The sequence below is a fragment of the Pteropus medius genome, unplaced genomic scaffold (genome assembly GCF_902729225.1).
Source record: "Pteropus medius unplaced genomic scaffold, Ma_sr-lr_union100, whole genome shotgun sequence".
NCBI classification, from domain to species: Eukaryota; Metazoa; Chordata; class Mammalia; order Chiroptera; family Pteropodidae; genus Pteropus; species Pteropus medius.
In genome coordinates, this window is record NW_024342473.1 from 13,106,775 (window position 1) to 13,119,515 (window position 12,741).

A 12,741-nucleotide genomic window follows, 5' to 3' on the forward strand; every position below is an offset into this window, starting at 1 on the left:
ATTAGGTAAAAAACTAATATGTAGAATATATAAAGAACTCTCAAATCTGAAGAGTCAAAAAACAATCCAATTAGAAAATGGACAAAAGACTTGATCAGACATTTCAGTGAAGAGGATATACAGATGGCAAATAAGCACATAAAAAGATGTTCAACATAATTAGTCATTAAAGAGGTGCAAATTAAAACTACAATGAGATATCACTACATACCTATCAGGATGTCTAAAAAAAATAACATCGCAAAATGCCAGAATGCAGAGAAACTGGATGTTTCATATATTGCTGGTGGTAATATAAAATGGTGCCGCTGCTCTGGAAAACAATTTGGCAGTTTCTTTAAAAAACTATGCAACTGACACATGACCCAGCAATTGCACTCCTGGGCATTTATTCCATAGAATTTAAGGTTTGTGTTCACACAAAAACCTGTATACAAATGTTCATAACAGCTTTATTCATGATAGCCCCCAAATGGAACCAACCCCAGAGTGGAAATATCCTTCAACAGGTGAATGATTAAACAAAGTGTGATTTAATTTTACCCACACTTTTGTTGCACACTTTTATTGCAATAAAAGGGAACACTATTGATAAGAACCACCTGGATGAATCTCCAGAGGATTAGGCTAAGTGACAACAGAGTCCCAAAAGGTTATGTACTATATGATTCCATTGATATAACATTCTTGAAAGGACAGTTATGAAACTGCAGAAAAGGTTAGTGGTTGCCAAAAGTTAAGGGAAGTGGGTGTGGCTATAAAAAGGCAAATGAAGTATCCTGGAAGTGATGGAAATAAATGTTCTGCAACCTGACTGTATCAATGCCAACATCCTGGTTGTGGTATTGTACTAGTTTTGCAAGGTATTACCATTTGGAGAAACTGGGTAGAGTACGCAGGATCTCCCTGTATTATTTCTTACAACCGCATACGAATCTACAATGACCTTAAATAGTTTAATTTAAAAATCTAATCGTGTAGCATAGCCTTCCTTTCCCCTCCTAAAATCCTCCAGTGGTTTCCCATTGTTCTTAAAATATGAGATCCTGAACGCTCTAGTCTCTGTCCACCTTCCGGGATCACCAGGTTCCCTCTCAGGCTTTCTGTGCTCCAATCACACCCGCATTCTTTCAGTTCCCCTACTAAACCTACTTCTACTAGGGGGCTTTCGCAAATGCTGTTCCCATCTGAATTGTGCTTCTCTCTCTTCTTCTGTTTAACTCTTACTTGTCCTTCAGGCCTCAGATGGAGCCTCAAATCCTTAGGATAACCTTACCCAGCCTCTTTGTCAAATTCTCCTATAAGCTCTTCTTGCCCTGTTTTCTTCTTTGGTAGTACTGTACTTAAATTCACCGCTGCACTTTACATTTGTTTGCATGATTACTAAAGGCGTTTTCTTTACAAGACAGGTAGTTACCAGAGGAGAGGAATTGTGTGTTAGTTCACTGTCTGCAAAGCATCTAGCTCCGCACCTAGACTGCTCTCTTTAAGAACGATATTTATGAAGGACAGAATGAATTCTCCCGTATGTACCGAGCTCTCTGGGCTCCGCGCGTCACACTGGCGTCGCTCTTGGTACTACGTCACTTCCTCCCGGAATCCACTGTCTCGGGAAACCACTCAGATTCCTGTCACTTCTCAGAAACCCTCGGTGGTGGCCATGGCTCTGCCGCCCTTCTTCGCCACGGGTCGCCCGGGCCCGCCGCCCCCGCAGTCGCTGCCACCCGCTCCATTCGGCTGTCCGCCACCGCCGCTGCCCTCCCCAGCTTTCCCGCCACCTCTTCCCCAGCGGCCCGGCCCCTTTCCAGGGGCCTCCGCCCCCTTCCTCCAGCCCCCGCTGGCTCTGCAGCCCCGGGCCCCCGGGGAAGCCTCCCGCGGCGGCGGTGGTGGTGGCGGCGGCAGCGGCGGCGCATTCTACCCGGTGCCGCCACCGCCGCTGCCTCCGCCGCCGCCCCAGTGCCGGCCTTTCCCGGGGATCGACGCTGGCGAGCGCCCGCGGCCGCCGCCTCCAGGCCCGGGGCCGCCCTGGAGCCCGCGCTGGCCAGAGGCGCCGCCGCCGTCCGACGTGCTTGGGGACGCGGCCCTGCAGCGCCTGCGCGACCGGCAGTGGCTAGAGGCGGTGTTCGGAACCCCGCGGCGGGCGGGCTGCCTGGTGCCCCCGCGCCCGCCAGCTGGGCCCAGCCTGGGCGAAGTGCGCGCGCGGTTGCGCGGGGCTCTGCGCCTGGTGCGGCGGCTGCGCGACCTGGGCCAAGCCCTGCGCGAGGCTGAGGCCGACGGCGCAGCCTGGGCACTGCTGCATGCTCAGGCCGCGCCGCTGCGCGCGGAACTAGCGGAGCGACTCCAGCTGCTGACGCAGGCCGCCTATGTGGGCGAGGCGCGGCGGAGGCTGGAAAGGGTCCGGCGCCGCCGGCTGCGGCTTCGCGAGAGGGCCCGGGAACGCGAGGCCGAGCGGGAGGCGGAGGCCACGCGAGCAGCGGAGCGCGAGCAGGAGATTGATCGCTGGAGAGTCAAGTGCGTGCAGGAGGTGGAGGAGAAGAAGCGGGTAAGAGCAGCGGATGGCCATGGGAGTAGGGGTCACTAGTGGTGTTTGAAATGTGAAGGGGCGTGAAGCCTTGCGCTGCCATTTCCCAGGGCTAAGCCTCTTTTCCTCATATGTAAAATAAAAAGATAGCTTGTCCTTCCAACCTCGTATGTCCATAGTGATTGCGTGTTAATGGTGTATAGTACACAACATAAATGCTCTAGGTGCACTGCAAAGTCCTGTAAACATAAAGTGTGGCGTTGCAGGGATGACAGATCCCCTCTCTCCTGCTCCAACGTTCAGACATTTTGACACTAACATTCAAGACTAACAAGCATCTGGGTCCTTGTGTCTTGTACTGCTCTAGGTGATTTTAAGAATACAAAATATAGAGAACTTGGGGCCTTGCCTCAAAGAACATAAACCCTCATGAGCTGATGATGCCATGGTGATGATTTCTCTGGGACTCCTTTGTTCACAAGTTATGAACCGCATATCCCCAGGTTCAACGATGTGTTTTTGAACACTCATTATATACTAGGCACTATCCTAAGGTCTTCACATACACCAGATCTACGATCCTTTAACAACCCTGAGAGGTAGGCATTATTATCCCAATTATAGATATTAGGAAGTTAAGGCATAGGGAGGGAGGTTAACCTGCCAACAATCACACAACTTTTTGTGGCAGTTTCATTCCTGATTTGACCCCACGTTGTCTGATTCTAAAGCCTGTTGATCTTAAACTCTTAAATAGTGGCCAGGGTGAAACTGAAAATTGGTCAAATAGTTGTTTAAAACATTATCATTACTTTGAGTGCCTCTAGGCACTTGCCGTCTCTCCACTTTCCAATACCAACTAGTGTTTCCTTCCTCTTCCTCCTCCTTGTGTCTGCTTCCACCCTAGAGTCCGATGTAACTACCCTCTGAAGTGTTTTGATGGCAAGCTTTGGCTTCAAGCCCCCAGAAATATCAGTGCTTTAATGGAAAATACTTGGAGGCAAGGTCTTAATCTAAGGGAGTCTGAGTCAGTTCAGACATTTAATGAGGGTCCATTATGTACCAGGACCAGTGCTGAGTGCTAGAGTTGGAGATGAGTAGGACATAGTGCTTGTCCTTGAGGGGCTTAGAGCCCCATGGGGGATCATGTCAGTACAACATGGTTTGTGTTAGGATTTCAACTGTAGGTGCTATAGGAGACCAGAAAAGGAATATCTAATCCATTGGGGAAGTGTCAGGAAAGGCATGGATGGTAAGGTGACATCTAAGCTGAGTTGCGAAGGAAATGTCAAAGCCAAGTGAAAGCAATAGGTACAGTTCCAGGCAGAGGGAATAATACATGCAGAAGAGTGAAACAGCACGGTGTGGTTGAAATGGTGGAATTACAGGCACTGATTTGACAGCTTTAGAAAGAGCACTTTAGGCAAAAGCATCCTCTCTACCACCCACAGTGAGGATGTTGGAAACAGTCCCTTGAGTAGTGGCTTGAGGAACCAGTTATTTAGTCTACATGAGAACCAACTTAAGACTAGGATAGGGTCTTCAGATGTTTGAAAGGCTGTCATGTCAATGAGATCCTTGGCAGTGGAGTTTTAGATTCTCAGAGTTGTAGAGTCCTGGGCCTTTCCAGCCCCATTCCTTATCTTCCCTGCTAGCCTCAATCTTTGGGTCCAGGTGTCTGCATTTTTAATGAGAGCCCCAGCTTAACAAGGTAAGTTGGATGCACATGTTCTTTGGACCACACTTTGAGAAACTCTGAGGAAGAAACAGATCAGCATCCACTGGAAGCTGCAGAGAGGATATTCTCTTGGCTGGACTAGTGTAGAGGGAAGTTGCGCACAGCCCAGAAAATTGGCATGTAGATCCGGTAGAGTCTCTCTTAACCCTGGGACTGATCCTCTGAAATCTCACTGCTGGGCAGCTGACCTCTGCTGTAAGTTTGTTCCTTATACTAGGTCTCATGGGTCTTTTCTCCTCCAGGAACAGGAACTTAAAGCTGCTGCTGATGGTGTCTTATCTGAAGTGAGGAAGAAACAAGCAGACACCAAAAGAATGGTGGACATTCTTCGGGCCTTGGAGAAATTGAGGAAACTCAGGAAAGAGGCTGCAGCAAGGAAAGGTAACCGTGACTTTGCATTTCTTCTTGCATTTCTTCTTCTGTTCCTTCCCTTTCTTTACCATAGCATCCCCCTTTGCCTCAGATTTTTGAAGAAAAATGTTTGATACTTTATTATTTTCACTCAGTAGATTAACTGAGCTTGTCAGCAATACCTGAGAACTTTTGAAGCAGAAACCTCAGAAGATGTTTAGCCCTTGGTAGAGTCAGGTGTGAGAACTCATGCGCTGTCTTCCCTTTGCTTCATCATTCCCTCCTGAGTCATTCCTGACCACATTTTTCTGAGTGAGGTCGACCTGACTGGTCAACTTTACCTATGAGCCAAGGTGAAAGCTATCCTATCCTATCCTTACTGATGCTTCAGAAGGTGTTGAAAACTTGGCATGCTCCTTCAGATACATTTCAAACCTGAAACGTTGATATTTGAAGAGGTATGACTGTTTGGACACTGCAGGGAGTGTGCCCTGCAGACTACTCTCTACCTCACCCCACCCGTACCGGCATGTCATTTTTGTTCTCAGAAAACCTCAGTGGTCTCCTCTTGTCTCGTTTTCTAGAAGTTCCCCAGTTATGTTTTCCAGTTGCCTGTCTGGATCTTTGCTTTTGCCAGTCTATTCATCCGGAGGGCCATCAGTCCCATCTTTGCCGTTTTAAGCTCTCACATCCTTCAAAACCAAATTTAGGTGCAACATCCTCCATCCTTCCCTGCTCTGGGCTGAGGTGACCTCCTGTTCCTTCTCACTTGCACCTGGTTTGGACCATATGCTGCCAGGAGTATTTGAAAGTATGCAAATTAGCAAATAGCAGATGATTTCCCCTGTGTTGTTTAAAATATGAATGAAAACTGATACAGACCCTTAATAAAGATTAAAGAAGAAATAGGAGATTTAAAAAAAAAAAGCAAACAGTGATTTCAACTTATTAAAAGTTTGTGAAGAAAAAGAGCGTGCACAATGAGTATCTGGCAGTGTGTGTTTGGGGTGGGGCGGGGTGGAGGCAGGAATCATATCTTAGGGTCATGGGAAAAACTTGAGCATGCTTAAATGCTGAGTCAAGGAGTGAAGGAGAAGGGTCCAAAAGAAGCTGAGGGATAGTTGATGGCTCAAGGTCTTGCAGGAGATAGCAAGATTCCAATCCCAGGTGGAGAGATCAACCTAAGTAGAGAAGGACTCCGCTTCTACTGGAATGAAAATGAAAGAGACAAGAGGATGGGTAGTAACGCAGATGAGTGAAATCAGGGGCAGAAAGTTAGGGGATTTCCTGCCTGGTGGTCTCTCTTCTCTGGGAAATAGATGGTTTGCTCTGAGAGTCAGTGGAAAAGTAGGGCTTTCAGAGAGTAGTGAAATAACTGCTGTGAGGAATGAATGAGAGCCAAGCAGCGATCCATGGGAGTGTGGTTGAAGGGAGGTGCTGCGGGCCCAGCTGATGTAACTATATACTGGCACCAGGTCACATCATCAAAATGGCTTCTTCCAGGAGTACTCTGCAGCTGTCAGGTGAGCACAGAGTGCAGGCTATTAGAGTTTTGCTTTAGGGTGACCACAAGTTTTGCTGAGAACAAGTGGAGAAAAAGTAGAATCTGATACATTGGATTAGAGGTTCTAATGAAGCTGACAGTCTCTAGGGAGAAGGAGGTAAGAATACTAGCAGGGTAGAAAGTTGTAATCACAAAGAGAATAATCAGGTTTAAGACTTCAGAGGTGCAAAGTTTTTTCTAATCATGCAAAGGTTCAAAGACTGTATGAGGCCTTTCATTAAAAGGAGAATAAAGGCAATTGCTATCTAGGAGCTACAGGAACTAGAGGAGTAAGTGGTAGAGGAGTAAGTGTCAGTACATGGGGTCAAGAGGAATATTGGGCAGGCAGTGCCATCTCCAAGGGAATGTGTCTAGGTGACCAGGAGTAATGGACAAAAGGTTGAGGGAGATGTGGGTGGGTGGTGCAGACCCAGTAGCCTAAGATTGGGGAAGGCCAGGCCACAGCTCCTTAAGGGGTCTGGAGGCACTTATGGACTGATGAAGTATCTATATATTTTTGCTGTACTGGCAAATTTTAATAGCTGCAACAGAGACTGGATAGCTGACAAGCCTAAGATATTTACTATCTAGCCCTTTACAGAAAAAGTTCGCCAATCCCTGGTCTAAGTAAAGAAATTAAACAAAACTATGAAATTATTACAGAGCAACATAGTGTCAGCTTAAATTTGTCTTTGCATAAGAATTTTATGTGTATCTGTATTTGGAAAATAATGGCCCAGCAACTTAGTAGAAGATGGATTTGAGTTGTAGAGTTTCCATTTCCAGTTGGGAATAAGTGAATAGAAACCTGTTCAAGCAAAGTAGTCATGAGAAAATTATCTGGAGAAATCTTAGCCTTGGAGGTGAAGATAGAGCAGATTCCATGACCACTTAGCTGCAGTGATCTAGGGAGAAAATAATCAGATTTCCAAGTTAAATAGCTTCACAACAGACAGAATTATCATATTTAAGGAACCATTATTTTGTGCCATTATCAGCCAAAATTGAAAATTTAGTGCTATAAGCTAGATACTGTACTTCACTGGTGGCAACATAAATTGCTAACCCTGGTGAAAATCATTCAGTAAAGAAATAAATACTTATTAATTTTTGTGTGTGTGTGTCAAGTGTTAGGTACTGAGTAAATGTATAGCTTTTTAAGGAAACAGTTTAGTACCACATTTAGGTAGTCTTGAAAGTATCCATAAAATTTCCACTTTTGAGAATCTATGTTATAGAAGTAATCCTTAGGAAGGAAAAAAGTAACATGCCCAAGAATATTCAATGTAGTATTCATTATATAGTAACAGTACATTTGAAACAGTCTACATGTCCAGGAATAGGGAGCTTATTAAGTAAATTATGGTACATTGATTTGATGAAACAGGATAGGGCCACTAAATAATTATAAAGACAAGAAATTGACATGGAGATTTGGAAAGTACACGCATATTATGTTGAACTTACTAATGTGAAGTTGCTAATATATAGATAAAAATGACTAGAAGGTCAACATGGGGAAATAAAAATTGTTGATTATGTTAATGAGACTAAGATTTTCTTCTTTCAGGTATTTGGTATTATTAAAATGCTCCCGTGGGGTAAATGGGGTTAAATATGTGGTGACAGAAAGAAATCTAACTATGGGAGGTGAACATACAATGTAAATAAATATATGCCTTACTGTTAAAATGTACAGCTGAAACTTACTGTATTTCATTAACCAATGTCACTATAAAAAATTTAATTAATTAATGAAAAATGCTTCTGTAATAAATACATTTGCCTTTAAAATCTTCGAGGACTAACAGGATGTACCACACCCACATCACTCTAGGACAAATAGCCTAGCAACTTCAGCAGCTTTTATATTGCAGGGCTGTTGTGGTAGTGAGTACACAACTGCAACCCACTCAAGTATTTGTTAAATTAAAAAAATTTTTCCTCATGAAATTTTATGAAAAATAGAACGCCCAAATAAATTACACATCATTAATTTTGACGCCATTCTCAAGCCTAACACAATTAGTAATAATTCTTTGATATCACGTAATAACTAGTCTGAAATCATATTTTCCCAATTGTAATTCTAGCTATGTTGGCTATACTATTAGCTGACCTCACAGTTAAATCAGGGTGACCAACCATCTCAGATTTCCCAGAACACTGGGCTCTCAATACTAAAACCAGGCAAAGTGAAACATGTGGTCACCCTACTCTCAGCAGCAGACTCTGTGAGGTCAGTGTGGTTGGTTAAGTGTATTTCTTTGTCACTATCCAAGTGTTCTTTCTCAGAATTTCAGACTCAGTCAGGGAGAGAATTGTTTACTAGCTGTGGGAATTTCACAATTAAGAAGTATAGGACAGTACCTTCTTTTAGTGAGCTCACTCTCGAACTGAAGGATCAAAACTATTAGAAACGAAATCAAAGGTTAAGTGGTATGCTCCAGAGAGAGGAGTTAGTGAAAGTCAGAGTAGGGTCAGATTAATTAGAGACTCCAAGAGATTAAATTGAGCCTTGAAGATTAATTAGAACAGGGGTCCCCAACCTCCTGGCCACAGACCAGTACCTGTCTGTGGTATGGTGGGAACCAGACCACACTGCAGGAGGTGAGTGGCGGGTAAGCGACTGAAACTTCATCTGTATTTGCAGCTGTTCCCCAAGACTAGCATCAACGCCTCAGCTCCACCTCACATCATCAGGCATTAGATTTTCATAGGAGTACTGGTCCCTGGTGCCAAAAAGGTTGGAGACCACTAGGTTAGAATCTACTTTGAGTCTGTACCTTACAACAGGGATTTGGGGTTAAGAACAAGTTATAAATACAATACCGTTTGGCTCTTTTTGCCCAGGGGTCTGTCCTCCAGCCTCAGCAGATGAGACTTTTGAGCATCATCTTCAGCGACTGAGAAAACTCATTAAAAAACGCTCTGAACTATATGAAGCCGAAGAGAGAGCCCTCAGAGTAATGTTGGAAGGAGAACAAGAGGAAGAGAGGAAAAGAGAACTAGAAAAGAAACAGAGGAAAGAAAAAGAGAAAATTTTACTTCAGAAGCGTGAAATTGAGTCCAAGTTATTTGGAGATCCAGGTAAGTTCCTCTGTAACCAGTACAAAAAGGAAAAATACTAGATTGACAGCTCTTTTCCTCATAGATGATCTCAACCCAAGCTAAGTAGTGGTAGGCAACAAATGACACCTTCAGGATTTGAAATTCTAAACTATATCCTGGAAATCATGGATAAAGATGAAACACATTTAATCATATTTTCATAATCATAGGCTCAGTCACCTTGCCCTGACAAATACACTTTAGATATGAAGCATGGTGAAATCATATTGTACCTTTTCTTTTTCAGATGAGTTCCCACTTGCTCACCTCTTACAGCCTTTCCGACAGTATTACCTCCAAGCTGAGCACTCCCTACCAGCGCTCATCCAGATAAGGTCAGAAGGGCACTGTCCCTGTTGCCTGTATCTTTTTTTTTTTTAAGTTCTTTATGGGTTTATATAAAGTTTCCAAATTTCAAGGATGCCACATGCTTCTCATTCAGGCCTCATTAATTCTTGAGAAGTAGATTTTCTGTTTTAACAGGGGAAGAAACTGAAACTCAGGTTGTGACTTGCCCTTTTGTATTATACCATGCTATAGCTGTTGAGTTAAAGCGTTGGCTTTTATTTCTTAGTTCTGTTCTGCTAAACAGACCCTCTTTGTATACTTGCCCATGGAGACTGTTTAAGACGCATGCTGACTTTTGCAAGATCTTACATGTCAAAGACAAGAAAGCTAAGAACAAAGAGTTTCATCTTCATCTGCAGTTACTGATGAGCTGGGTAAACTTTGCAGCTCTCTGAGTCTCACTTTTCTCGCCTATGAAATGAAAATGGTAGACTAGAATGTGGGCTTTAAACTTTAGCAGTAGTGCTCTTCCCACGTGCAGTCTTAGGACAAATCAGTTTATAAAACAATGAATGCTTGAGTTCCGCAGGCATCTTAAATCTGTAATTGACTAGAAACACTTTGTTGTTTCTAGACTCCCCAGATCATCTCGGGGCCTAGGGGTCTTCAAAGTCTGATTCGAGAATCACTGAACTAAATGATCTCTGAGGTTCCTTCCAAAGCTCCAACAGTGCTCTTTAGTGTACTAAGTTTATGTTCTGGGGAAAGTGTATTTCTTGGTACGATAAAAGTTTTAGCTTTTAAACATAAGTACAGTCAATTCTTATTATTCACAGTAGCTATGGACACTGAGTTAGAGAATACTGAATTGCTGCTCATAAAGGAAATATAGGGCCAGATTCCTATGAGCCTCTAGCCACGATATTTTCATCAACTGATCAATACATAACATTGTTTTGTATCTATTTCTTTTTTAAGACACTTAATATATATTGTTGGTTCATTAACATTGAACTCATGGCTAACAGCATGATCATTTATGCCTGAACATGGCTCATCTAACATACATATATTCTCCGGAAGGCATATCACAGCCTTCTCATGGTAGCCAGCACTTCATCACTATACTTGGGGGCCATTTTAAACAGCAAAATTGCCATTAAAATGCACAAAGATGTGGAAAATGTGGTACTAAATAGACTGCATGAAGACACTTATTTATAGTATGAGAGCCGAAAACAAGGCAGAATGTCACCTTGTCCAGTCTCAGTTGCAGATGTGCCTGTTTGGTGACTCAGGGTTTTTTACTGCTCTGTGCATGTCAACAAGTGACCACAAAGGCACTGCAAGTAATGATTTGGGGGTTACAAATGAATTTTAGTGAATAGGTAAATTTATAGATATCTGCAAATAATGAGGATTGACTGTATATTCATTATTTGGTATCTGTAAGGTTATAAATTCTTTGGAATTTTTCTCTTTATATGTACATTTAAGAAATATAGTCTTGCATAATTCTTGAAATGTAGTTCTTTAGTAGATTAGTATATCAGTCATTGAAAAGCTAAGTCCCGAAACAGAATATTTAGTTACTGTACATTTTGCTTGGAATGAAACAACAATAAACAATTGTTCTACAATGTTCTTATTAAGGCATGATTGGGATCAGTACCTGGTGCCATCTGATCATCCTAAAGGCAACTCCGTTCCCCAAGGATGGGTCCTTCCCCCGCTCCCTAGCAACGATATCTGGGCTACCGCCATTAAGCTGCATTAGTGAAGATGCTCCAGGAGTGCAGTCCAGCCAACGCTCTTTCCAGCTCTGAATATTAGTGATACTGCCATCTTCTTGTGCTGTAGACTAAACCACAACCTCTAACTCTGCATGGCATGGCTTTACCCAGAAGTTACATCTTCCTTCTGTGCTCTGTCCTGGCCAGAGGTGCCTCTTGAATCAGGAAATTAATATGGTTCTTCAAAAAAGGACCTAGGTGAACTAGGGTTATTACCACAAGCAATGGCCTTGGTTCACGGAATTTGCCTCTATTTTGAGGGGCTTGGTTCAGAGTGACTTGTTTATTTACTCAGCTTCCTTGTGTGGTGATGGGTAAGTACACTCTATACACTCAAGGTATGCACTGGATAGATTTAACGGTCCTGCCCCCACTACTGAGTGTGAAAGCAAGCTTGATACAAAAGCTCCTTACCCTTCTTACCCAAAGAGCCCTCTAACTTCTAGGAACAAGGGTCAAAAATGCTTTATCTGGTTTTGTGAATCCTACTTTTGGTGCAGCTTGAGAGTCTATAGGCTGCTGGCTGGGCTGCCAGAAAAGCTGGTGCCTAGTCGGTTAGAGAACTTGGAATACCTGAACTTGGAAAACTAAATTGGATCGTGTTTTAATGGATGATGGCTACATATTCCCCATGTTAGAAGGATACTAATGAGTGCATCTGCTTTTTAAGTTCCTAGAGGTCTAATTTAGATCTCCAAGGATAGAAATTTATTTCCCTATGGAAGTGGGACCTTAACCTTTCTCAGTCACATTGTAGGGGCTGGTCTAGATATAGGATATACTTCAGAATACAAGCTCCAAAAACATCCATGTAGTTGAAGCTAGGGAAAAAGCAGATACAAAATTAATAAAATTTATTTTTTATATTCATTAATAAATGCTCTTGTGCTTGGAGATATCAATGATATAACATGTCAGTTTTTTTAAATTTTGTTTTATTTTGCCTTTTGTCATTTATTGTTATTTATATTTCCAAAAAGCTAAATAAATATCATTTTTATTTTTTAGTTTGAGTCTTTGTCCCCAATTTGTTGCCTCCCAAATCACTACACACACTTTCACATTGATAAAACACATTTTCACTCCAAAATTCAAATTTATTAAATAGGCATTTGCTACAGGAAAGTGAATCTCAAACACCAACTTTATCTGCGGAATCCAACTCTGGATAAGCAGGAAAGGATGCCATCAACTTTGGAAATGATTTCATGTAATTGGAAGTTCTTGGGTGCAAGATGCTAACACCGTTGTCCCTTTCCATTTAATTTTCACTGTTCAATTTATACAGTATTCATTACAGAGTTAACAGGGATGCGAGCCAGCACTCCTCCAAAGTATATGTCTGAGCTCATAAACCACAAAATCTGATGTGATTAGCCTCACGTAACCCCACAGG

General features: G+C 42.8%; 1 protein-coding gene across 1 annotated transcript; it reads left to right on the forward strand.

Moving 5' to 3' along the window:
* Positions 1 to 1,612: 1,612 nt before the first annotated feature.
* PDCD7 (programmed cell death 7) lies at positions 1,613 to 12,252 on the forward strand. Its single transcript, XM_039865289.1, has 5 exons — positions 1,613 to 2,542; positions 4,502 to 4,640; positions 9,007 to 9,243; positions 9,512 to 9,599; positions 11,206 to 12,252. The coding sequence occupies exons 1-5, from the start codon at positions 1,661 to 1,663 to the stop codon at positions 11,327 to 11,329; spliced, it is 1,470 nt and encodes a 489-aa protein (XP_039721223.1). The 5' UTR covers positions 1,613 to 1,660; the 3' UTR covers positions 11,330 to 12,252.
* Positions 12,253 to 12,741: the final 489 nt, after the last annotated feature.

Excerpts from the sequence above, each read along its gene's own strand:
- PDCD7 (XM_039865289.1), top strand. The coding sequence starts at position 1,661 with ATGGCTCTGCCGCCCTTCTTCGCCACGGGTCGCCCGGGCCCGCCGCCC. Across the intron at positions 4,641-9,006 it reads AGAGGCTGCAGCAAGGAAAG|GGGTCTGTCCTCCAGCCTCA; the intron begins GTAACCGTGACT and ends CTTTTTGCCCAG. Across the intron at positions 9,600-11,205 it reads CCAGCGCTCATCCAGATAAG|GCATGATTGGGATCAGTACC; the intron begins GTCAGAAGGGCA and ends GTTCTTATTAAG.